This window comes from Haemaphysalis longicornis, unplaced genomic scaffold (genome assembly GCF_048455015.1).
Source record: "Haemaphysalis longicornis isolate Haplotype H1 unplaced genomic scaffold, Haemaphysalis longicornis Haplotype H1 scaffold_8, whole genome shotgun sequence".
NCBI classification, from domain to species: domain Eukaryota; kingdom Metazoa; phylum Arthropoda; class Arachnida; order Ixodida; family Ixodidae; genus Haemaphysalis; species Haemaphysalis longicornis.
This window is the reverse complement of record NW_027526445.1, coordinates 33447623-33472169: the sequence shown is the minus strand read 5'-3', so window position 1 is coordinate 33472169 and position 24547 is coordinate 33447623. Positions and strand designations below refer to the sequence as shown.

The 24547-nt window shown below is 47.4% G+C and overlaps 1 protein-coding gene across 1 annotated transcript; it reads left to right on the top strand.

The window, feature by feature from the left end:
* Positions 1 to 1164: 1164 nt before the first annotated feature.
* On the top strand, positions 1165 to 24021 carry LOC144149817 (WD repeat, SAM and U-box domain-containing protein 1-like). The gene is made up of 6 exons (XM_077681476.1): positions 1165 to 1713; positions 1774 to 2315; positions 4397 to 4430; positions 7198 to 7338; positions 12282 to 12654; positions 18225 to 24021. The coding sequence occupies exons 1-6, from the start codon at positions 1444 to 1446 to the stop codon at positions 18368 to 18370; spliced, it is 1506 nt and encodes a 501-aa protein (XP_077537602.1). The 5' UTR covers positions 1165 to 1443; the 3' UTR covers positions 18371 to 24021.
* Positions 24022 to 24547: the final 526 nt, after the last annotated feature.

Here is a 24547-nt window from a genome sequence, read left to right as displayed (position 1 = left end):
GCGTACCATCTGTCTGTTTCAAAATTACCTTCGGGATCGTTCTCAAATAGTATAGGATCAGTGCTGAGTGGTGCCCCGCAAAGATATATTTTGTCACCTCTTCTTCTTAATTTTTTGTTTAAGATCTTGCTATTGTTGCTAAAACTACGGTAATGTATCAATTCCTGTACAAAGTCGGCTAATTTGTTTTCGCAATTCACAGAAAACAGTGCCAAATGACTTGTTTAGTTAGACGCTTGTTTATTCCTCATCCACCATTACGAGCCTCTTTGGCAGCTAATATCAGAACATTTTTATTTCATAGCCAAGCAAACTGCGTAGGTGAGGCGTTCTTCGAGTAAAGGCGCTGGTAAAATTGCTCAGGCAGTGGTGTTACTCACCTGAAAACAATGCACCGTTTAGGCGCAGGATCGCATTAAGAGGGTCGGCCCCAAATCCAAAAGCCCAACGGCATTCCGCGTATCATTTTTTATGTACTAGTGAGGCATTTTGTAAATACATTCTAAGATTTAGTTTTTGACCTGGCTTAAACATAGGTTTACGCTGAGCAGGCACCTCGTCTTGAAATCTGTTCGATTAATCGAGTACTGACGGGCCGTGAAAACAATAACTCCCAATTTTTCGGGAGTAATATGATGGCTTTTGTTTTTACTTCACTGGGTATTATCCAACTACCTCTTTTTAATCCACTTCAAGGGCTTTACTCTGATGCAAAGCTAACTCGTTCGCGCCGTGCAACACACGTTCAACATGGAGCAGCAGCAGACGACTTCAGAAGGAGCGATCTCAACGCGACTGCAGCGCCACCACTGCGCGGGCAACAGAATGGGGCCGCTCCGCCGCCGTGTTAGAGTGAACTAGAATACTAGCCTTGGCGAGTGCGCGCTCTTTCCCAGTGGGACTTTTTCTTCCTCCATGGGCTCAAGTCACTCCATGGCTCAAGTCATGGCGGGCATAGATGGCGGGACTCGGCTTCACAAATGTGTCGTCAGGGCCATAGAGTTTCTTACTAAGAAACTCTATGGTCAGCATGATGGTCAGGGCCTCTCCTAACTAGAGTGAACTAGACTGAACTCCTAACTTTTTGCCTTTTCTTTCCTAGGATATTCTATGGAGCGCACAGCAGCAGTCTGGTAGCGAGTGTAGGCAGCCGATGACGTCACGTTTTTATTTTTGTGTTCTCTTTGGAATGTCGCAGCGGCGAAGCTCTCATGCCTGCGCGCGCCACTTAGATGAGCGGCTGTTGTCCCTAATTTTCCCTTTGACCCAATATGGCGCCTCGTTCTTATCCCCTTCGCCCAAATTACAAGGAATCACATCGTTAGACCGTTAATTCGGTGCGGTGCCTTGCTCCCTGTCGGTTTCGGTTTGGACAGAAGAGCAGCTTGGCGGAGCGTCGAAGTCTCCCTTGTATTGACACACGCGACGAACGTGGGCTGAGATATGGCAAACCGCAAGTGGGAAGTCCAGCAGACGCTCGATGCTCATGCCGGTGATGTGACCGCTTGTGCCTTCTCCAACGACACACTGGCCACCTGCTCGAACGACAAGACGGTGCGGCTGTGGCTGTACGAAGCGGGCACGTTCACCGAGTCCGCAGTGTCGCCGCTTCTGGGCCACAAGTACGGCGTGAACGCGGTGCAGTTCTCGCCGCTGGGCACGGCGCTAGCCTCGTGCTCCATCGACGGCAGCCTGCTCCTGTGGAACGTTCAGGTAAGCGGAGAAACGGATGCTCGTTTCCGGCCGTGCTCAGCGACCGCCACTCGCCTGCAGAGTGGCGAGCAGCTGGGCCGGCTGCAGCACCGGAGCCAAGCGGCCCTGCGCTGCTGCAGCTTCTCCCCCTCGGGGGCCCTGCTGGCCACAGGAGGCGACGACGAGACGCTGGTGCTCTGGGACGTGGCCACGCGCTTGCCGGTGCGCACCCTCGGCGGCATGCACGCGGCAGTGGTGGCCTCGTGCAGCTTCTCCCCCGACGGCGCTCTGCTTGCGTCCGTCTCGTCGGCCGGAGACCTGCGCATCTGGGACGCGCGCTACAACCACGAGGGCTGCCTGCTCATGCGCCCAGACGCCCACGACCACGGCGCCTCGGGCGTCCACTTCAGCCCGCAGTTCGAAGCGACCCTGGTGCACGACTCGCTGGAGAGCAGCTACCTGCTCGCGTCCTGCGGCAACGACGGCCTGGTCCGCGTGTGGCAGGTGCGCATGGCCCAGCGCCTCACCTTGTGGCCGCAGTGGGTGCTGGAGGGACACAAGGGCAGCAGCGTCAGCGTCATGTGCTGCCGCTTCTCGCCAGGAGGACAGCTGCTCGCCTCCAGGTGCGCATCGTGTCCTGTATTTATTTATTTATTTATTTGTAGATACTGCGATCCCATAACGAGATCCTAGCAGGGTGGGTTACATCTTTGTAACGAGTACATAACGTGACACAGAATTATACAGAAACAGTCGATGGCAGGTAATAGAAAAAAAAAAGACACAACAATCAAAGCAAGTGCGACTCGAATAAAGATAATGAACTTAGCGAAACAACATCATTCGCCAGGTCATTCCAATCTACAATTGAACGTGTGAAAAAATAATATTTAAAACAGTAATTTCGCGGAACAAGTGGTGTAATCATACGGGAGTGCCGTTTTCTAGTAGCATAACCTGAAGAATAGGATAAAATGTGCAACGTATCTACACGGTAGTGCCCTTTGACTAACTGAAACAGAAATTTTAAGCGACAGATGCGATTTCTCTCGGAAACTGATTGGAACCCACTTCTGTTTAGGAGTTAAGTAATGGAGGAGCAACCGTATGAGTTATATATAAATCGAACTGCTTTCTTTTGTATTCTTTCTAATTTTTCTATGTTATTCCCAGTGAAAGAGTCCCAAATGACGACTGCGTACTCCATTATCGGGCAAATTATTGAATTGTAGGCAAGAAGGCAAAGATCAGGTGTGGCGGACTTTAACGAACGCCTTAAGAAAAAAAGTTTCCGAAGACATTTTGCGGTTACAACATCAATATGCTTCGTCCAAGAGAGGTCATTTGAAATTCAAACACCGAGATATTTGTACTCCTGTACTTCTGAAAGCAAAATGTTGTTTGCTGTGTAACAAAACAAAAGCGGTCGCTTTTTATGTGTTGTGCTCATAAATGCCGTTTTTTCAAAGTTTATTGACATTTGCCACTTATCGCACCAAGAAATTACTTTCGCAAAGTTTTCGTTTAGCCTGGCCTGATCTTCAACGGAACTAATTTTCTCATATAATACACAATCATCAGCGTATAGCGTAACTGGAACTGACAGGTCTGTGACAATGTCATTTATAAACAGCAAAGACAAGAGTGGGCCTAGGACCGATCCCTGAGGGACACCGGAATCAACTGTTACTTTGCCTGAACAAATAAGAGGCAAGGCTGCACAATAAAGCATGCCACCAGGTTTGTTCCCTGCAGAACTGGCGTTGTTTTCAGCATTCCCTTGCCCTGCGGCAAATGCTATGTAGGGCAGACGGGGCGATGTATAAATGACCGTCTGAGGGAGCATCAGGCTGCAGTTTCATCGCTTGCTGGGGGGGGCCACTTGGCCGACCATTGTAAGCGGTGTCCTGATTGTGTTCCAGCATTTGGCGCTACACGTGTCTTAGATAGCGGGCGCGACCAAGTAAAGCGTGAAATTTCTGAGGCTTTCTATATTCAAAAGGAGGCAGATAACTGTATCAGTAAGCCTTCCATCGCTCTGACAGCAAAAGAGCTGAGTTTTTTGCAAGGCCGCATGCGCGGGATGTAATTTGGTCGTGTGGGTCGTACGCATTTAAGATTGTGGACGGTTTTATCTCTTGTGTTTGTTTTTTCACTTGCAAGGTCTATCATCCTTGTCTGTTGGCATTTTCATATATTACGTGTTTCTTGTGTAAACTTTTCAGTTGAAGTCTAGCGAGTGTCCCGTCTGCTTCTTTCTTCGTCCCTGTCTGTTTTTTCGCTGGTAATATGTATCAAACTTCATTCAGAACAACAAATTGGTTACAGTTTGACAAGCAGGCTTTGATCCATGTTAGTATTTTTTCGTTTCTGATTATACAGCCTAATTTGTGCAGTAATTTAGTATGCAAGACTTTGTCAAATTCCTTACGGAAATCCACAAATATAACATCGGTCTGTTTACCTTCATTTATTGCCTGTGAAAAGTCATGAACAGTTTCAACTAATTGTGTTGTAGTGGAATACCCGTGCCGAAAACCATGTTGTGCATTTGTCCAGACATTAGGTTCGTCGCGAAATTTAATCAGGTGTTTATGAATAATATGTTCCAGTAATTTGCACGTTGTTAATGTCAGGGAAATAGGGTGGTAGTTAGAAATGCATGCTCCTATCCTGTGACTGTAAGTGTTTCTCTTATGCGCAGTGCCACTGACAAGACCTGCATTGTGTGGGACGTGGTAAGCCTATGCTGCCTGCTTCCACTCTGGTGTTCAGCTGCACTTACAGCCGTGAACACTGTCGCTCGTTGAATGCAAACCACCTCAAGACCTTGTGAAAAATGACAATCCTTCTCAGCCTGCTGTGATTACTTAATTACTTTATAATGGCTCTAGGTAGCTTGGAGACGACATTTCCAAAGCCCATGCAATGGTGTCCTGGGCTCGGTGTAGTTCATGCTTAGCACCTCTGTACCATGCACTGTAGGAGTACTCAGCAGTGTAGTAGGAGCATGCTAATAGGTTTCTGAGGCACGGTTCATGCTGTGTAAAAGTCGCTGCAGGTAAATATCCCTAAATGTCTGTATGTACCCAGCACTGCTTATACCGTATTGACTCGCATAATGATCGCACCGATGCAGTTCCTCGTCAAAATACGACTTGTTTTATTTCCCGCGCAATCATCGCACCCTGAACTTGCCACAGCCATATGTCGTATGTGTGCCAAGTTTGATGACAATGGTCGTGCTTACCTTAGTTGACTCCTCTTTCAAAGCGGGTATGGCTACGTTATTGCCGCGGGCTTGATGATATTAGCGATATCGGCAAGCATGAGTTCATTATTGGTGCGGAAGAAACTCTCACTAAATGCACTTAATGCACTCACAAGACATATAAAAAAGCGCGTTCGGCTTGGTGCGTCGGCAGCCGTGTCTTGATGTCCCACACTGTGACAGCAGCAGCCACTTATTGGTCGACCTGTTGTCACCTCACAGCAAACTCGTTCCGTAATTCCGCAATTCCGGCACGTTGCGTAATGAAAACACTGCATTTTGCGCCACTCGTTGGTCATTCGGTGGTCGGTGGAGTTATGCTTTTATTTTTCAGTTTGATTCTGGTCATGAGACTTACCGTAAACATTCTGACGTGCAATTTGGGTTTTTTGCACTCAAACTTTTTTCGCGAAAAATTTCCCTCGCTTAATGGTCGCACCCCTAGATTTGCATCATATTTTTGGGAAAAAAAGTGCGACCATTACGCGAGTAAATGCGGTAATCGTATAGTCAGAAGTACGACAAAAGCTGTAAAATTCTCACCACTGTGCGTAGCGCCTGCCTTCCGCACATGGTGTGCTGCACGCATGCCTGTATACAGGCCACTCTCGAAGAAGCTGCCTTCAACTTTGGGTTTTTATGCCAGTAGATTTACTGATGCTTGTCTGGAAAGCATTTGTACAGCTAGCCACTAATGCCTTTTAGTTGATTTTGTCCACTGTGGGCTTGGACATTGGATGTGCTTGCTTGTGTACACACGTACGTGTGTGTTGCCGTGTAAATGTGTGGACGTATGCGCAGAAACACTCGTGTAACGTTTATCTTCAGTTAAGGCAACTTTTATGTACAAATTTAGTAGACACTTTTATTTATTCTTTTTCAGCAGTAGAAGGAAGGCAGAAAACGTCCACTCAAAGGGATGATAATGTGGGCCGAGAAATGCTTGTGGTTTTTGTGAATGATATATTAGCACCTAGGTATTGAACTGCTAAAAGTTATTGCCGGATCTACACGTTTTCCATCACTGTTGCGCCTTGCAAATTAGAAACCTTTTTTTCATTACTGTCCTCCCGCATTCTTTAGTGCATATTAAATAAAGTCTCTTCCTCAAAATCAAATTTTGTGCCCGTCTCGCGACAAAGCTTTGCAAATCTCGCCCTAAAGTGCTCTTCATTTATTACTGTTTATGCACAGTGAGCAACAAGTGAAACGCGGACACATCAAAAAAGGAAGAGGAACAAATTAATTATGAGATGTTTATTTTCTGAAATGAAACGTTGGCTAGGCACAGTAATACATATTGCCGAATTTCACTTCAATGTTGTGTATCTAACACTTATTCCCAGCAAAATTTGACATTTATTAGCAGCAAATGTAGCACTACTTGTCGTTCATATTCACACATTTGCTTTTCATTTTATTTGGTCCGTTCAGAGACTTCTTTAGAGCTACCCAACCAGATTGCTGGGATTGACGCGAGAGACTACAGATCTTTCTTTACCAAGTGATGTCGGTAATGGACGACTGGTGCATGCGATTCGCATGTGACTGGTCGTTACGACTGATCTTTAGGACCGGTTTTGGCGTCGTTCACTGGTCGGATAAGGCTCACGACGTGCTACTGGCAAGCCAGATGCAGTCGTGCCGTTGTTGCTATCGTCGTGCGGCCACAGCCAATCAGAGCCCGAAGGTGTCATCGCTGAGAAAGTTCCTTTCAAAGCCCCGAGGAGGCGCCAGTGGCAATTCCAGGTATTTTGTGGGGAGCAGTTTTCCGCCGCCGCTGACCCGTGGTAGACACATGTTGCCAGCGGTACCAACAGCATGGACGAGCGGAATCATGGCTGCTAAATATTCCCACACCACTGTACTGAACATATAAAAATGCAATGTATAACGTAATAGCACTATTCATTTTCACTTCAAGTTGACAAATGTTTTCTTTTCCTGCTCGGATTTCTCTTGCACATATCCAAATCGGCCTCAGTGCGCCTAAACAGGGAGGCAACCATGGAGCAAAAACAGTGGGCGGAGCGGCGCAGACAGCGCATCGCACGCGTGCATTGGACCATGTGTCTCAAATTCACGCATACGACCAGTCGGGGCGAGAGTCGTAATGATCAGTCGCATGCCAATCGCATGCTGTAGTTGTGCATGTGTCTCGCGCTTAACCAGTCTAAACAAGGGCCAAATCCGTGAGTCATGGGCGGGCAGTTGCAACTGTGGCGTGTGCTTAGGGCACAGGAAAGGCACTGCAGAAGCTGTCCAAGCACAGCCGGTACGTGGCTTGCTGCGCCTTCTCGTCCGACAGCAACATGCTAGCCACAGGCTCCTGGGACCACACACTGGCGGTCTGGGTCCAGGTCGACTGTGCCCCGGTACGTGCAACTTCTCTGCTTCCGTTGCCCGCTACAGGTGGAATCACTCAATACAAGACACCTTTCAAGTCTAGTTTTTTTTATATGTGGATCACAAACCTGTTCCGTGTAAGAAGCAGACGAGTAGGCTGTGGGGTTGCACCATTGTGCCTCTCATGAGTAGCGATTCTCAAAAAACGCCGTGTGGTCTGCCTTCCATTTGCATGAGGAGTGAATTTAGGAGGAGTATGTCTGTGTATGAAGTCATCCATCTCCTGTTGTCATGTTTAGTGTCCATGCCATTTCTTCAAAAGGGCAATTAGGCTTGGAATCCTTTTTATGTGCATAAGCATTTCTACTTTGACTCAACAAGTGAATCCGGCTCTCTGTTTGTAATCCTAGATGTGTCGCACTTTCACCACATTAACCCTTTTGGCCATGAATTTTTTCATTCCATCGTAAAAAATTTTTTTTCTGTGTTTTCAATATTAATTGGACCCTATCAGCTTAAAAACGAAAAATTGAGCTTGTGATGCAAGTAATTAGCAATTTACAAGCATGCCATCTTATTAGGTCACCGGGCAATGAAAATTTTAATTTACAGCAGAAAATATTTTTTGCTTGTTTTCCTACATTTTGGAATGCACTAAGCCCACAGACAAAAAATAAGGCTGGTAGTGCAACTATATTCAGGTTTACAGCCATGCCATCAAACTAGAACTTCGGTCTTTGGGGTCACCATGACGTCAGTTTGGCCTTCACTGCAATGCCTTCCTCTTTCTAGCGTTCCGCTATAGCAAAAAAAGAAAACAATAGTGATATCGAAAGAGGCATCTTTAAAGAAGTATTTCTCAGAAAACTAGCTGCTTTGGTTTTGTTCTCAAATCTCTAGAGGTCTTCTGGTTCACGTCCTAAATATAGGACACCAGGGCCCAACGGGTTAAGAAAATGCCCGTAATGAAAATGAATGTAATACACAGGAAACAATTAATTGGCTATAAATGAAAAGTTGCGGTACTGCAATTCAAACCCGTGAACTCTTGGCTCGAATACAGCCATTTTATCTGCTACACTACCGGTTTGTTGTCACTGAGCAGGTACAAAAGATGTTGGTGTATATCGCGCTTTGCAGTCACAGCAACACGATGCCTTCAGTGGTCACGTGACAGGAAAGAGCACTTGCTTCACAGCCTTGTGGTACTTGTGCTCGCAACCGCAGTGACGCCTTGTCGCCTGGGGTGTGATAGTCCTTACGCTACTGGGAAAGGTGCACCCGTTTGCTCTGCACGGGCATGCGTTTATGTCATCAGTGCACCTTGCTGTGCCATTCGCAGCAGTATGCACCGCTGGGAGTGATTACACGTTTAGTAGGAGAGGCATGGTCACATGCTGCACACTTTGTGCCACCACTCGCATGGTTGTTACTGCAGTGGTGCCGAGGCAATTGCAACTGCTCACCGAAGCATATGGCGATTGGAGACGTAGGAAAAATAGAAGCACCTTAAAACAAGCCAGAGAGAGAGAGAGAGAGAGAGAATTCAGCTTAATTATGTTGACGGGGTCTGTCCAGCAGATTGCCTAACATGCTACGTCAGGTGAATAATAAGACAAATGAAAGAGGAGGAGGAATAAATGTTTATTTCACGAGCGCTGGTGCTGCTGTTAGGGCACCGGCCCGGTGGGGGGCGTCCCTAGTCCGGGATGCCCTGGCCTTGGCTGGCAGTCCAGGCCCTCTTTACCAGTATGCGCCTGAAAAGAAGACAAATGAAAAAAAAAAAAAAAATGACACCGACATGAGGCCTAGACACAGAGTTCAGTAGTCCAGGGTAAAATAAAATAAGTGGTGAAATGCACTAGAGAAATATTCGAACGCACTGGAAAAATGTTCGCTGTCAATTTGAGCTCAGTTCAGAAAACCATGCAGCAATCACTGTTGGGAATGACTTTCCCAGCGCTGCTCCCAGGTTGTGACTCGCATCCAGCTCGTCACTGAGGCTGGGAATCACTCATCCCGATGCTGTCTCCTCTGTAGGGACTGGCCATCTGAGCGCAGCCACCGGTGTCGCGTCGCTGCCTTGCTCTGTCCGCTATCGACGCGGTGCAGAGCAGAGCGATGAAGTTCTCGAGCCGGCGAAAAGTTGAAGCAGCATTTATATACAGAATGTTCAAGGGTAACAACAGCGTTACATGGCTCACACAAAGGCGTCAGCATCTCTCCACTTGGTGCCGACGATAAGTGCCTCCGGGCTTGTTTTATACCCCGGGAAGTTCGAATCGCTCCAATCAGGACCCTCGTTGGCCGAAGTTTGAAATCCGACGAATGGAGGCCTGCGTCAGCCGACTGCCGCGATGGGGAAAGGGAGGGCGACGCCCACGCAGTCTCCGCGCCACCACCTCCAGGCCGGTGTGGCCTGTCGGTCACCGGTTGTTCGCCCGGGGCAGGATTCGGCCGCACCGCCGCAACGCAAAAGTAGAGGCGACTCTGCGGCGCTCCAAGTCTGGCCCGTCGGCCGCGGGCGGCTTGGTCTGGTTTGGACAAGGCGGGAATCGGCCCCACTGTTGGCGTGTTGCCCCGTGCAACGAATTTGGGGCCGGCGCTCTCGCACAACACCACACACGATCATGACACATTCAGCGCTACCATAGCAGCAAACCCGAAATGCCAGATATTATATACAAGCCAGAGTGTATATAATATAACGTAACAGAGAGGGTGGATACGTTGGTCAGTTTGGGGATTGAAGAAGGGGGGGATGGGGGGGGGGGGATGTTTATAGGTTACCTTCGGCAGTCGACGCCTGCGGAGCGCGCGAACTACCACCAAGACAGCAACGTCTGCTGTGTATTGGTGGGTTGCAGCGGCGCTGTCCAGTCCTCAAGCCGCTGGACTCTGGACAGGAGACACTTTAAACTAAGCGTTTGGAGGCCAGGACAATCCCAAAACATGTAGTGTAGACTCGGGGTGGCTCCTGTGGTGCAGGCAACATCGGCCGCAGGTTGCTGATCCTGAACAGCATGCTGGTGGCGCTTTGGCACATAGGCACGCCACTTGGCCAACACATCATTGGTGAGCGCGGCACCAGCACGTGCCTTGTGGGGGGGCACTTGTGCGCAACGGGACAATCCAATGGACAGAGGAGCGAGGTCTGGAATAACCAAGTTCCACAGTGACTGCTTGGACGCGTGCCTGGCTGCAGCCTTGGCCTCTGTGGGGTCGGGGTCATATCGTGTGAATGGGACGGGTGACGCCGGGTCGGGGCGGAGTTCAGCGGGCTAACTCGCGCACATGTAAACAGTCTCGTTGCCGATCCTGCGTATCCTGGTACCCAGTCTACCCCAACGACCGTACTGCGTGTGTCTCGCAGTCTGCCACAAATGGTCTTTATGAGATTTTTCATCGGGCCTTTCTATATTGCATACACCCGTACATGAGAATGAGGCTGCCGGAACGTCTACCTCGCCGACTGGAGACACTGTACCATCGACTGCGCCTTAATGCAGCGTTTACAAATTCGTTCCTTCATCGTATAGGCCAGATTTCCTACCCATACTGTGGCAACTATGGCTCACCCGAAACCGTCGAACATATACTACTAGAGTGCCCTGCTTATGCTGAATCAAGGGCCCGTTTACAGAAAAGAATTGAATGTCTCCAACCTGGACCAATAACACTAAGCTTGATGCTTGGACCACTCCACTCACCATCCTCCCAGCGCAAAGCCCTGTTTGCATTATTTGAGTACCTCGAGGACATTGGCGTCGCTACAACACTGTAGCCATCTCCCTAGCGTGTACAGTCAAGTTTTTACTCAGCGCCCTTAAACAGGACTCCATTCATTTTTAATTTTTCTTTTTTTATTCTTATCTTTTGTCTCCTAGGCTTCTTCTTCCACCTACTTCCTTTGTTTCCTTCTGCCCTCTTCCCCGCAGAGTAGCATGTCGGCGAATTCATGCTGGCAAACCTCTCTGCTTTCTCTGTAATAAAGAGTCTCTCTCTCTTTCTCTCTATGAGATTGCAGGTGGTTCCAACATATGGAGTCTGGCCAAGTCAATTGGCAGCGTTGTGGTTGTTGGTGAATATTGTGAATGGCTGGCTGTCACCAGTGCCGTAACTTGCCTCAGTTTGCTCCGCAGCGAGGACTGCCTCGAGGCATGCTTGACATGGGCTTGGTGGGCAAAGAAACTGAACCGTGTGGGACACGCACAATTTTCCGTCAATACACGACAGTGAAGCACGCAGTGTTGTTTCGTTAAGGACCACTGTAGTAAAATTGGCGCCGTTTCGGAGGCCAGCGCAAGCAGCAGCAGCGGCGCACTCATAGTGATGGTGATTGCGACAATGCCGGTGTGAGAGAGGCTTTGGCACATGAAGCAAGATGCCTTCCCGAGGGGCTCGGGGAGAGCGAGGCGCTATGACCGGAAGCCAAGTTTTTCATGAGCTGCCCTGCATGGGTGGCTGCGCATCTCCTGTTGCAGCCAATATCAAATAAACATTGTATTTGCCTAATTTGAAATTCTCTCTTTCCACTTTAGTCGTGCCTAGCTCCCAGCTCCCCTGAAAGCTCCAAATGATGCGAAAACATTGCTGTAAACCGCATTGTATATGTCTTCCCACGTTGGTGTAATCAACATTTGTGCATTGTAGTGTTGCGTCTCTCGGTTTTTGTAGTTTTCACACTGTTTCTCACCAAAACGTGTTACGTGGCTTCGAGACAAATGATAGGAGCGACGGTTTATAGTGCAGTGTCGTATTTACACGATGTTGGCCATGGCAGCACCGAAACCAGCTCCATGTGATGCGCTGCTGCTTCTTCATCAGGGATCCCGTCTGGCCCTGCGCGCCACTGTCAACTTCCTTTTCCTTTTCGTGTTAACATCTGACAGATGCTGACGCACCATTTAGATGACTCCCAGAAGAGGAATTTCCGCGTGTTTTTTACCTTCCCGCATAATGTGCGTGCCAGGGAGAAGAGGTGCCGGGCCAGCCGCCAGAGCCCGCCCCCAAGCTGGGGGTGGGCGAGGGTGTGGCCGCCATCGGCCGGTGGACGGCCGGCCAGGTGGGCGACTGGCTGGACGGCCTGGGCCTGGGCGAGCACCGGGAGGTGTTCGAGGCAAACGCCATCGACGGCCAGGAGCTGCTGCACCTCACCCACGAGGGGCTGAGCACCGTGCTGCACGTGGACGCCATGGGCACCCGCGCCAGGCTGCTGCGCGAAGTGCAGGGCCTCAAGCACCCGCTCTGGCGGCACCTGCCGGGCCCCGGGGAGACCAGCCTGCCCAACGAGCTGCTCTGCCCCATCACCCAGCAGACCATGAGCGACCCCGTAGTGGCCGCCGGTAGGTACCCCTCTTCTGTTCTACCGTAGAAGACGTACCCTGGTATTATGAGCCCTTCCTCCACTCAAGCCTTCAGTGCATGAGATCCTTGAAATCGATTTCCCGATGTGTAAGCATTGTGGAATCCTCCCCTCAGCCGATTGGAGGGAGCAAACGGAGTGGAGGAGGGACTCAGACTAGGGCCCATAAAGTTGGGGTCGGGGGGTTGGGGGGAGTTAACGCGCCGAAGCTACACCTATGCTATCTGGCAAACCACAGTGGAGGGCTTTGGATTAATTTTTACTACCTGGGGATCTTTAATAAGTGCCGAAATCTCGACACACCGGTGTTTTTGCTCTTCACCTCCATCTGAAAAGCGGCCATTGCAGCCAGTATCGCACCTGCATCCTTGTGCTCGGCAGCACAACACCATAGCCACTGAGCCGCCACTGTGGTGGGTTTAAAGATGGGACGAAGGATAGAAATATGTGGGACAAACACTGTGTCCTGTCTTTCAGCACTAACATTAGCCTATGTCTTCAGTATCGTGTAACCGATTAGCCCAACTTCTTTTTGCGCTTAATACGGCTCCTGCGCTGGAGTTTGGTGACATGCAGCGCCCCTAGGGGCCGACACCTCTGGGTAGTACGAAAGCAGACGACCCTCATATCACCCTCCATGTGTTTTCAATTACAATCTGGAGCGAAAGTTGGTTGTACAGTTGAACCCCTTTATAAGAGACACGTACCGGGGAGCAGTTTCTGTCTCTTATACGAGATGTCTCTTATAAGCAGGGAACCATGCTTTCACTTACTAATCAGATCCTAGTTTAATGTGGGCACCGTATGACTAAAATAAACTCAAAAGAACACTGCAGCATGTTGCAAGAGATTCATTCTAATTTATGTTTGGCCCCCAGAATTTATGAAACAGGTCTGAATCTTCTTCATGACTGTATTTACACTGTTTTTTTACTACCAATTCTACAAGCTTTTTTTCCTTTCACTGTTTGTGGAAGATGAATCGTAGATGTTGAGTTCACAAGCCTGATGAATAGCCAGAGCGCACAGCTCTTCCACTCTGTGCTCTGGCTATTCATTACGCTTACAGGACTCAACATCTGCAGTGCTTCTTGATTGGGAGCTATGCGAGATGGGAGAGCAGCCCGCATGTGCAGTCGCGCTCCAATGGATGGCAGTAAGCTTCAATCACTTCTGTAAGTTGCATTTCCATTGGCAGGGCTTCTCATCGTCATTTCATAGCTGACTGAACCACTGTGTGTTTGCTGAAGTTATAATAAATAGCGACTGCAGGCGTCTGTCGCCCACCTCTGTTTCCACAATGGAAGCAACTGCAATTAGTGACTGGTGGCACTGTGTCTGAAGTTAAAATGTCTATTACAAGCGAGATTATTGATTAAAGATCAAGGATGACTTGTCCCTTATAACCAACTGTCTTCTAACCGATGTCTGCTATAAAAGAGGTCAATTTAATGGGAAAGATAGGGCAGCCAACCATGTGGGTGAATAGTGTCTCTTATACCCATTTGTCTCTTACATCCATGTCTCTTATAACAAGGTTCAACTGTAATTATTTTAATCACTTTGTGGTGCATTTAAATGGCTGCATACTGAATCAAATAGCCCTTAAAGTAGTTGCAGAGGCTAAACAAAATAATATCCGCCGCAACGAGCCCATTTATCGGCGTTTTTATTGAGCGAGCTGTCGTGATCGTTGCGGCATGGGGATCGCCAGGTTGGGTGGTCGAACCTTTTGACGATAATTATCGTTTGTTCTTCTTGCGTGCGGTCAACATAGGAAAATTCACAAGTAGCATAAACGGAGCGTTGTTGAGCCTGAGGTAACTGTAAATAGTTGCTTCAGTGGGAGCATGCCAGCAGACGTGAAAAGTGCAGCCAATTCAGCTGATGCTGCTGGCCTGGCACCGCCTTAAAAACGAATGGAAAATTTGTTTCGTATTTTCGCAAACTAAATGATTCTTGTTTAACATTTTACGCCACACACGGTTTACGAAAGGCAGGGTACGCGTATACTGGCGAGTAGGTGAGGCAATACCGTCAAATAAACAAATTGAGAGCAATCAGTGTACACGAATCAATCACCGAATCGCAAGTCCGTTGCCTGCTTAGTTGTGTACTTGCATATTTATACAACATAACGCAGCCGCATACAATGTGCGTGGCCCAAAATTTTTACACATGATCGTCACTGAGTGTGTTGGTTATCTTGTAGTGCAGGGGTCGTCGTTAACAATAAGAACGCTGACACGCCAGTTTTGTTCTCAAATGGGTTTAGACGGTGAGACAAAAACAGAGAATTCATCGCTTCCAGTTGCATTGTCCCCCATGTTCACATTTTGCCAGATTATTTTCAAATATTATTGGCAATCTGCTGAATTTTTTCTCTTTGCCTTCAAAGCCCCCCTCCCACCCGATTGGCCGTGCAGCCCTGCGCTGTGTCGACTCCATGTAATTGCAAACTGGGAATATATGATGCAAGGGCATAATTAAACAAAGTGAGAGCATCAAGGAAACAAAACGGCCACTCAGTTCGCCCGACCACTTTGTTTTACGGCCTCTACTTTCAGAATCACAAACATATTTCACGCTTCTGACGCTCGCTGTATTTTGTGACTGAGCCACGGTAAAGACGGCAAGCTAGCGCTCCAAAAATATTATTCGTAACGATGACGCAAACCAGCAGCGTTCGTTGAAAATGCACGCGTAAGTGTGCAGGTGCACAAAAGCACGTGTGGCTCACCGGAGCGGACGAGCCTGCGGTCCGCGAGGCTCGCTGGCTTTTACGTGTGCGATCATTGCCGATTGCGTTACTTGTTGTTTGATCGGTTTTTGTTGAAAAGTCCTTGTCACAAAGCATAGTAGGCTAAACAAGAAGCTTTCACTTCAAGTTTCACTTCGTACGACCATCAATCGGTGAATCTGCGAGTGGCAGGGCGGCGTCACCATCGCAGCACTTTCGTCGACGCTGTAAACGTATTTAGCACTGCAAAGCTTTTTTTCCCTAATGCCAGGTTGTTTGCCGGACGAGATCGGGCGCGTCGCGGATGGACTGGAGACCGTGTAGCAAAGCAATCGGGAGTATCGAGCTCGTTTTGCTTCTGTCAGCACGCGATCCTATGGGACCCCCGCAGCTTTTTACTGCCCGGAAGCTGCTTGCACAGCGCCCCCTGATCAGCGCAGGAGCCCTATTGCCTATATGCCTTTGTAGTGTGAATGGGTGTGGGTGACGGTGTAGCAGAATGTTCGTTCCAGTCTGAAGACAGCATAGGAAGCAGCGTACTTTTTGGACATCTAAACAAGTGGCTAACCAGTGAGAATCATTACAGCAGCATTAAAATTGAAAGGACTCGGGCATGCGTGCCATCAGACATGACCTCCACAAGACAAATAAGTTGGCATACAGTGACACTGGTTGTAGACGGCCAGTGGGTTGGTTCATATCTGAGCATCAAGCAGTGCGAAGAATGAGACAACAGAAGAACACAGAACTTGTGGCAGTTTAAAAGTACGCCGCAGAGGACAGTTCCAAGGCTGCTGTGTGACGGAACTGCATAACAAAATTAACTACAGTCGAACCCCGCTACAACGAACGCCGCTTCAATGAAATTTCCGCTTCAACGAAATATTTCCAATTCCCCGTCAGCCAGCCATAGAAGTCCATGCAACAAAGTCCTCGCCACAACGAACCATTTGTCAGGCTTGCTTTCGCTTCAACGAAATTTTCGATGATTTGGGCTGGGTTTGAACAATTATTTTACAATAAAATTAGCATAGCGCCAGTTATCTGCAACTTTTTATACATTCAGGACGCTTAGTTTCACCGAAAACATGCGCGGTGCGGCCACACCGCCACAAAAAAAAAAAAAAAAAAAAAAAAAAACTCATAGGCGGATGCCATTGCTTGATGGTGATAACGATGTGGCTGGCCGTCTTTACATGAGGCGCAGGCCCGGTTCGCCAAGCCGGAGCTACAGCCAATCCGTATCCAGTTGAAATCGCACAAATGTGCTCCGCTGCTGGCGCGGCGCCGTCATGTATGCGTTGTGAGCAGCTGTCCTTGCCGTTTTCCTTCTACCATTCTTAATAGCCAAGAGCAAAAATCATGCTTGCGTGTTTGGTCTTGAAGCCAAGTCATCCTATCTTAGTCATGAGCGCGCAGTTGTGTTAAATGCAAGTGCGCGCGTCTAACCTGCCAAGGTCAGTAGCTGCCGCGCTGTGTCAGATGATAAGATAACGACACTGCTCCTGCTACAAGTGAGAGGGGGGCTTCCGACGGCCTAGCAGCTATCTGCAAGTAATCAGCTCGGTGGACACGCCTTGTTGTACAGCAATACGTTTTGCGCCTGCATTTCTTCACCCCACTCCGCAACGCGTTCTTCGCGTGCAGTGAAAGAACAGATAACCATTGGTATGTTTGTTATCCGAATAAACATGACGTTATTGCGCGTCACTCCTTTTTCTAAACATTGTATTATGCTGCCAATGATGCAGAAGCATACAGGGCTATTTTTCTGGCCTTTCCGTGGTGTGTTGCGGCAGATTTCGCCTCAACGAATTTTCGCTTCAACGAAATTTTTCGCACGTCCCGTCATTTTCGTTGTAGTGGGATTCGAGTGTACTTATACTACTAAATGATTTGTGAAGTGGTAAGTCAAAGAATAAGGAAAGTATCTCTGTAGCATCTTGTACCATTAGGTGTCATTTTGATTAAGCAGGCTGGCTATACTTGGTTACAACTCAAGAACAGCACCACCTCATGTAGTGTATCACTCCGCCAAAGCGCCGGACCCGTGACGTCGGTGCGCGCGCGTTTTGAAAGGGGTTTGCTCTGAATGCATGATATCGTCTGCCTTGTCTCACGCAGTTTGTTTGTTGTCACTGGAGTTGTTTATAAGCATATTAAGTCCAAAAAATCACGGTAACGGCTCACGCCATGTTCAAAATATTCCCAGTAACGCCCTACTTGCGCCGCGCGGAGAAACATCCGGCTACGGTGATAAGGCACAGCGGCAACTTCCGGTGCCGTTCTTAAGTTGTCACCGAGTATAGACAGTAATTTTATAACTTGGCAAAAACTTGTGGCACACTCGGATCGATTGCCGAAGTATACGCATTGTACACCGAAAGTGATATGATTTGACTGCTAGCATAGTTACCAGCAAAAAGCTGTCTAGGGGAACTTTCTTACAATATAGTCTCGCTAGTACATAGCTGCAGAAGCTGCAGTTCGTTGCACCCACAAGCTGCCATTTACGACTTTATGCAGCCAGCTAAACCGTTCTGGTATTTTTTACAAAGTATTTTTTTTTCCTCTGGACCAGACACAGCACTGCAAAGTTTTGTTGTTTTTTGAACCACACTTGGTTGGTTCATTACAAAAAAAAACATTGATATCTTTCGCGCTTTCAACACTTAATATACATCAGTAACAACCGGGAGAAATGTGTGATATCGTCGAGCAAACTTTTGCGAGCAATCTTATTGCCTTGGGAGCACGCAGAGTCGGTGGCGGAAGTGAGGGTGACGTGGCACTTGTGCGCACCGGTCCAGATGGCTACAGCTACGAGCGGAATGCCATCCAGCAGTGGCTGGCGGATGGGAAGGAGACCAGCCCCATGACCGGCAAGCCCCTGGAGCACAAGTCACTGGTGGCCAACCTCACGCTGCAGCTGCTCATTCAGAAGTACCTGCGCTGAGGAGGAGGAAACTGCGTGCATCCATCGGCACCTTGTATGACCTTATTGGCTAGCTAGTAGTTCATCACGTGCGAAGAGGCGTGCTTGTTGAGTACCGTATTTTCTGGTGTATAAGTTGCGGCTTTTTCCGCAAACTATTGGCGGTGTGGCTTTTAAGTAAACGACTTTTTTGGGAGGATAAAACATGGCCACATTTTTTTCACCTCATCTGTCCACCTCACAAGGGTCTGTGCTCTCAAATTTTTCAGGAGGCACCTGTGGTGAAGCAGGATGGATGTGAAGTGGACAATTGTATTGTCGCAGTCCTCGAGTGAAAAAAAGGACCATAATTTGTGTGCTCAACCTGATGGCTCTTTCCACGAGTCAAAATTATTTGCTTACATGAGATTGCTACAGCTGCCTATTGAAGTCAATGGCCTGAGTTTGTTAAATGCAGTGACTTGGTGATCAGATGCTCTTCCGTATCCAAAAGCAATTCACCCATACTTGTGCGATTTTGTCGCACTTGCAGTAGCCAGGGCTGCTTTTTGTTTATATTTCTGTATTGCAATCCAAAAGCAGCCTGCAGTGATAGAAATCGGCATAGTGGTGCGCTTGCAAAAGTACCGCAAAATACCGAGCAAGCGCCCCCCTTCGAAGTGTGAATAGTCCAGGGAATTTTGGGGAGGGGGCCCTTGTTCGGAACTGCCCCAATTCAATATGCTGGCATGTAAGTGTTGACCAACCTTACCCCCCCTCCCATGAAAAAGAAAAAATGATGCAGTGCATTGGACAGAAACACATTTTTAGTAAAGATGAAGAAGACTGTGAAGCCCCTCTTGGTGCGACCGTTGTAAGCAATTCATACGGTGTTCCCGTCAACCGCGTTGTTGGTCCTGTTAGCCAGAGAATCCATTCTCGCCATCATCTGGTCCATTTTTGAAGTGTTGAACAAGGTGTACCTACTCGTGACGTGTTCAGAGGGCATTCACAGTGGAGAAAAATGGCTTTGGTGCCTCTCGAGAATCGTTACGAATGCATGTCATGAACCACATTCGGCTGTCAGATGACAATAACAAAATTGTGAGCGTGTGCGGAATTAATCGTTACCCTGTGTTCTTGGATTGGATTCTGGTTTAGACAAGAGCGCAGTCACAAGTGTTCCTCGGTGGTTTCGGCTTCACTGGTTTGGGCCATCAACGGGTGGTTGGAGGAGGGGGGGGGGGAGAGGCGGTGCTTGTTTGGCAATGCATGAAAACTCAAAATACTCATAATATGAGAGGGGGGCACTTGCACGGGTGGCGGCGCTTGATCGGTATTTTGCAGTAATAAGACCACCTTCTGCTTGTGCCTAGGTATATTTAGAAATGACAATATAGATATGCAGAACTACCAGTGCAATTATGCTGTGCCCAATGGTCAAAAATTATATAAGGGTGCAACCTGTCTATGGAGTTTTTCTCAAAATATGACAGTTTATTGGTGCATACCACTTATTTAACGGTGCTAATTATACACCAGAAAATGCAGTAGTTCATGCTTCATGGGTTCATAAGTGTGCTTTTTGGAGGGAGAGGAGGGGAAGAGGATGTCATCATGACCAGAGTTCAGAGTTTTGTAGTACACATTGCAGTTGTGAAACTACGCCTATGAATTTGGCAGCCGTATGCTCCGCCATTTGGTCGTTGTCTGTTGGCATGACATAAAAAAAAAAGGAAATGCAAAAAGTGGGTAAACATTTTTCGATTCGTTTTTTAACGCAATGAAAATATTGCGATTATTTGTGATTATATATACTGTGATTATTTGATTGGTTGCATAATTATCTGGGTGCCTGCCTTGGCTTCTGGTTCAACGTCACATCAACACGTGGTGGGAAATACATATTTCCCAGAATTTAAGACAAATCGGGGGCCACTTTTTGAAACATAAACTTTTGTAGGGTGTTTTGCAACTCAGGATATAAAAGCACCCTGGTCAAAACTGTAGAGGACATGCACTTCAGCGCACCACCCCATGCCCTCGAGCTCAAGGTGACTTTTCCATGCGCTGCGCTCGCCTAGAAGGCTCGAGTTATCCGAGCTGGCATGCACATGCTCTATTGGGTAGGGGGGTTTCGTATCAGTCGCTTTCCTCATTGCTTGTCCAATGACAAGACAAACTACTACTTGTTGTGTGCGTTTGTCAATCGCAGAAAATGTGTTGGATACAGGCGTGCTAGGCTACGGGTGCACAACTGGACTAACCTTTCAAAATGTCATTCGTACAACCAGGAAGAGCAAGTCGTCCCTTTGATGTGGACACGTAGCGGTAGCTGCTGCACAAAGGAAGGACAGAGGGAGAAATACAACCACTGTGGTTGGTATGATGAAGATAAGAATGTATACTATCTTTAGTGGAAATGGTCAGTGAGTCACGCGAGAAGTGGGGAGAAAGTGGTTTGTCCTTTTTGACCTCTCCTCTTCCTTTTCCGCTGCCATAGAAAGTATTTTAGTCTTTTATTTCTTATTTCTGGATGACAGCATGTACAAGTCGTATCTTTAAAAACCTAGTGCACTCTGTATGATCGCACCATTTTTCTTTTGTTGTTTTTCGCACACCTGGGTAGTCATGAATTGTAGCCTCTGCGTTTGCAGTTACTGACTGTAGAAGTAATGTCAGACGTAGACCTAAATAGTAAGTGTTTCAGAATGTCTAGCTTGTGGGCGGCTTGAAAACAGTTTGCAGTAGTGCTCGAGACGCTTGTTAGAGCCAGTGATGAAATTATAATGACCTCAGTCGGTAGCCTCACGTGGGTTCTAGTTTAACCTGGTTCCCAGTAGCGTACGTCTTCCTCATGATCGTCTTCTTCATTTCCCCTATTTTCTTAGTGAGGGGGGCTTCAAATGCAAAAGAAAGTTGGCCCGTGTGGGTGGGTCACAGTCCTGAGTACGCAAATTCATATAGTACACCATCTCCCATAACAGCAGTTCATGAAAAGCGTTTGTCATTGCCTTGTGTAACTTGTGACGTCAGAAATTGTGTGACAGCCGAAAGGCTCAGTTTGCGGCCTGTCAAACATTGTCTAATAAGCTGTCTCCTTACCATTGGTGTTCACCGGTGTCTAACGTACAGTTTTGGTCGCGTCATTTGCCTTGGTGCATACACGTGCAGTGAGGTTTATTGGGCTGAATGCGCCAGCTAACATTCGTTCTTACCACCATTCGTTCTTACAAGCTGTACTCGTGACGTGTGCAGAGGGCCTTCACAGTGGAGAAAAATGGCTTTGGTGCCTCTCGAGAATCTTAAAGAGTTTCTTCTGGCTTTCGTTACGAATGCATGTCATGAACCACTCCTATCTAAAGTCAGAAGTACATTCGGCTATTTCAGATGACAATAACAAAATTGTGAGTATAGGTAACGAATAACAAAATTTGGGTTAGTATAGGTAGTATTCACTGAAAAGTTTAGCTGTCAATTTGTCGCTTGGCAACACTAGAAAAGGACATGTCCGTGCCTCTTCGGCACAGTCACGGCGTGGCTTGTGCCACTGCACCCGTACCACGCCGAAAAAAAAACGCCGGCGTGCGTCGTCTGCCCCGTTTCAACCCGTTTCTCAACGGTGGTGTCAACAGATATGTTGTTAATCGCACTCACATTGGAGTGGAGGTGTTAACTTTGCGTTTGGTGGGGAACAGTTTGGAACATCAGACATGCGTCACGTGCTTAGCAACGACAAGTACAGCCATCTCGCAGAACCCGACATAACCAGTGACGGCGCACACACGTGGTTGCCCGCATGCATGCCACGCCAGTGAACACAACCGATACAGCAGACAGCCACAAAAGTGCGAGGTTGTTGGTGCTGACATCGAAGTCACCAAGACGTCGTCTATCTGGAAAATCACATAGTTCCTTCCGTGCATTCACTGGGTGGCAGTGGCTTCCCATTGCACGACCAGCAACCTTCTCTTTTAGTACTCGGGAAAGGGGGAGGGAAACGCGAGAGAAAATTTCTGCCTGCTCGCACATTTCTTATTTTTTAACAAAGCATTACTAACTGTCATCACGCAAAAGCTGAGAGACCTACAGAGAGTGGCATTTCTCACGCAAAGAAGAAGAAGTTGCTTACCATTTAGTGTCCCTTTGAGTTTGTACTGAGATCCAGGGAAAAAAATGTTGGTGCTGTTTATTTACCTATTTATTTATTTATTTATTTATTTATTACTAATTTATTTGCATTTCATGTAGTACAGGCATTGCTGCAGGGAGGGAGTAGTCATGCATAAAACGAGTTTTAATATGATGGAGAGAGCATATAAAGTGATGTAAGCGGGGAAAAAAAAGCACAAAAAAAAAAGAAAACAGATTGAGGTATAGCTTGTACTACTTCACAATTTACTGATATTCGTTCATGAATGAGCACCTTGGAAGAGCAGTATACTATGCTGTGTGGTGGGTTGTTGTGCATATATAACCTTTTGAGGAAAGAAGTAATTCTTGTGCAGTTTAACGAAGAGTTGTGCTTAATCCACTATCCTGGTTACGCAACTGGGGTTATGACAAGCTTCCATCTCAAGCTCACCCTGCCAACTGCAGTGATTTGATTTTGTCGCTTTTACGTCATAAAAAAGCAAGGGAGTCATTTGCAAAATGATAAGGGACTCTTGCTATCTAATGTCTTCCATATTAGGCATAAAATGCCTTTAGTGGAGCTTGACTTGAAATTTTTTTTCTCTGCACATGCATTTATTTACAGCAGTGAAATGGTAAAAAGGAGGATGTATGGCAAAATTAAATTCTGGACCAGCGCCACACTGTGGCATGACAGGGTATTCGGCGAGTTGCCAATGCAAGGTGGCATGGACAATGCAGAAATCGAGTCAGTAAAGTGATGAACTCACCCTTCGTGTACCTGTGGCGTCAAAGCTGTCCCTAGATGTTCTCTTTGTTAAGAGTAAACTATGGCCACACGATGTTTCCTTAGGCATTTTGTGCATGTAAATCACAAAATCGCCTTGCGCGAATGCATGATCAATCACAAGTGTTGTGTAAGCATGTTATACCCCTTCTGAACGAGCACTTTCAAAGCTTGTTTTTAAAACTGGTGCCAAATGGAGATCATGTTTGGCGTGCGCTGCTTCGGCAAGCTCTTCAGAGAGCTGGCCAGCAGGCCAGCTTTTTTAGAGATGGCAATGCTAGCAGAATAACTATTTCGAGCACATGAAAGCCACGCGCTCCTTTAAAAACTGTGGACTCTCGCTCGTGGGACCACGGGTCTTAACCCCGCAAAACAGTGGCGGGTTGATGGCTTTGCTGATCTCAAGGATGCCTACACCCACTCTTTGGGCATCTTGAGAATCGTGGTTACGCTTTAACAAAGCTTCACAGAGTCAAGCAGCACTGGAACGTATAACTATGGGTAAATTTTAAGGCTGTGCTTGGCAATCATCATCTAAAGGAGCTTTGAAAGTGCTTGTGTGGTTGGGGTACTACATATTATGCAAGGAAAAAAAAAGGCTGTGACCTGGTCGATTGAAACCTACCACATTAGACGTACTAAGGTTGGTTCACATGGGAAGTTTTGCCGCTTGATCCAGAGTATTATTGTTAGTAGTGTTGTTGTCATTATTTTACATGGTTTTTTGTACCCTTTGTTTCAATGGTCAATAAAAGATGGTTTGCCCGTTCCACTCATCGTCTCGGATTAAAAGTAAGTGCTCACCTCACTTATTGGGGGATGCGTGTGTCTGATGGTGACGGTTTTTGTCATCCCGGGACCACAGATAGCAGACACCACAAGGTTCTAAAGTGGTAAGTGGTCGTTAATGTAAAGAGCCAACGTCATTTCATTCAATCTAGCAAGGCCGTTTCCAAATACCTCCATAAACACATTGCACCGCTGCCTAGAAACCTCAATCAATAAGTGCAGAGAAAGAGCACGCAAGCAACGCAAGACACAGCTACCAACATTTTTTCCGCCCTGTGTTGGGTCTTGGTGCGATGACAGAACCGTCCTTACATACCTCCCTGTCAACAGCTGATGCTGCAACATTCTTGTTAACGGAGCAGCTCAAGGGCATTCGGAATTAAGTTGATTTTTAAAGGAGCACTGACACGAAAATTTTATGTTACACTTTTATTGCTTTTATCGATGCTTAATGGTCTGGCGAACCTGAAACAGCGCTTCAAATACTTCAGCGCGCAATAGTTAATTAC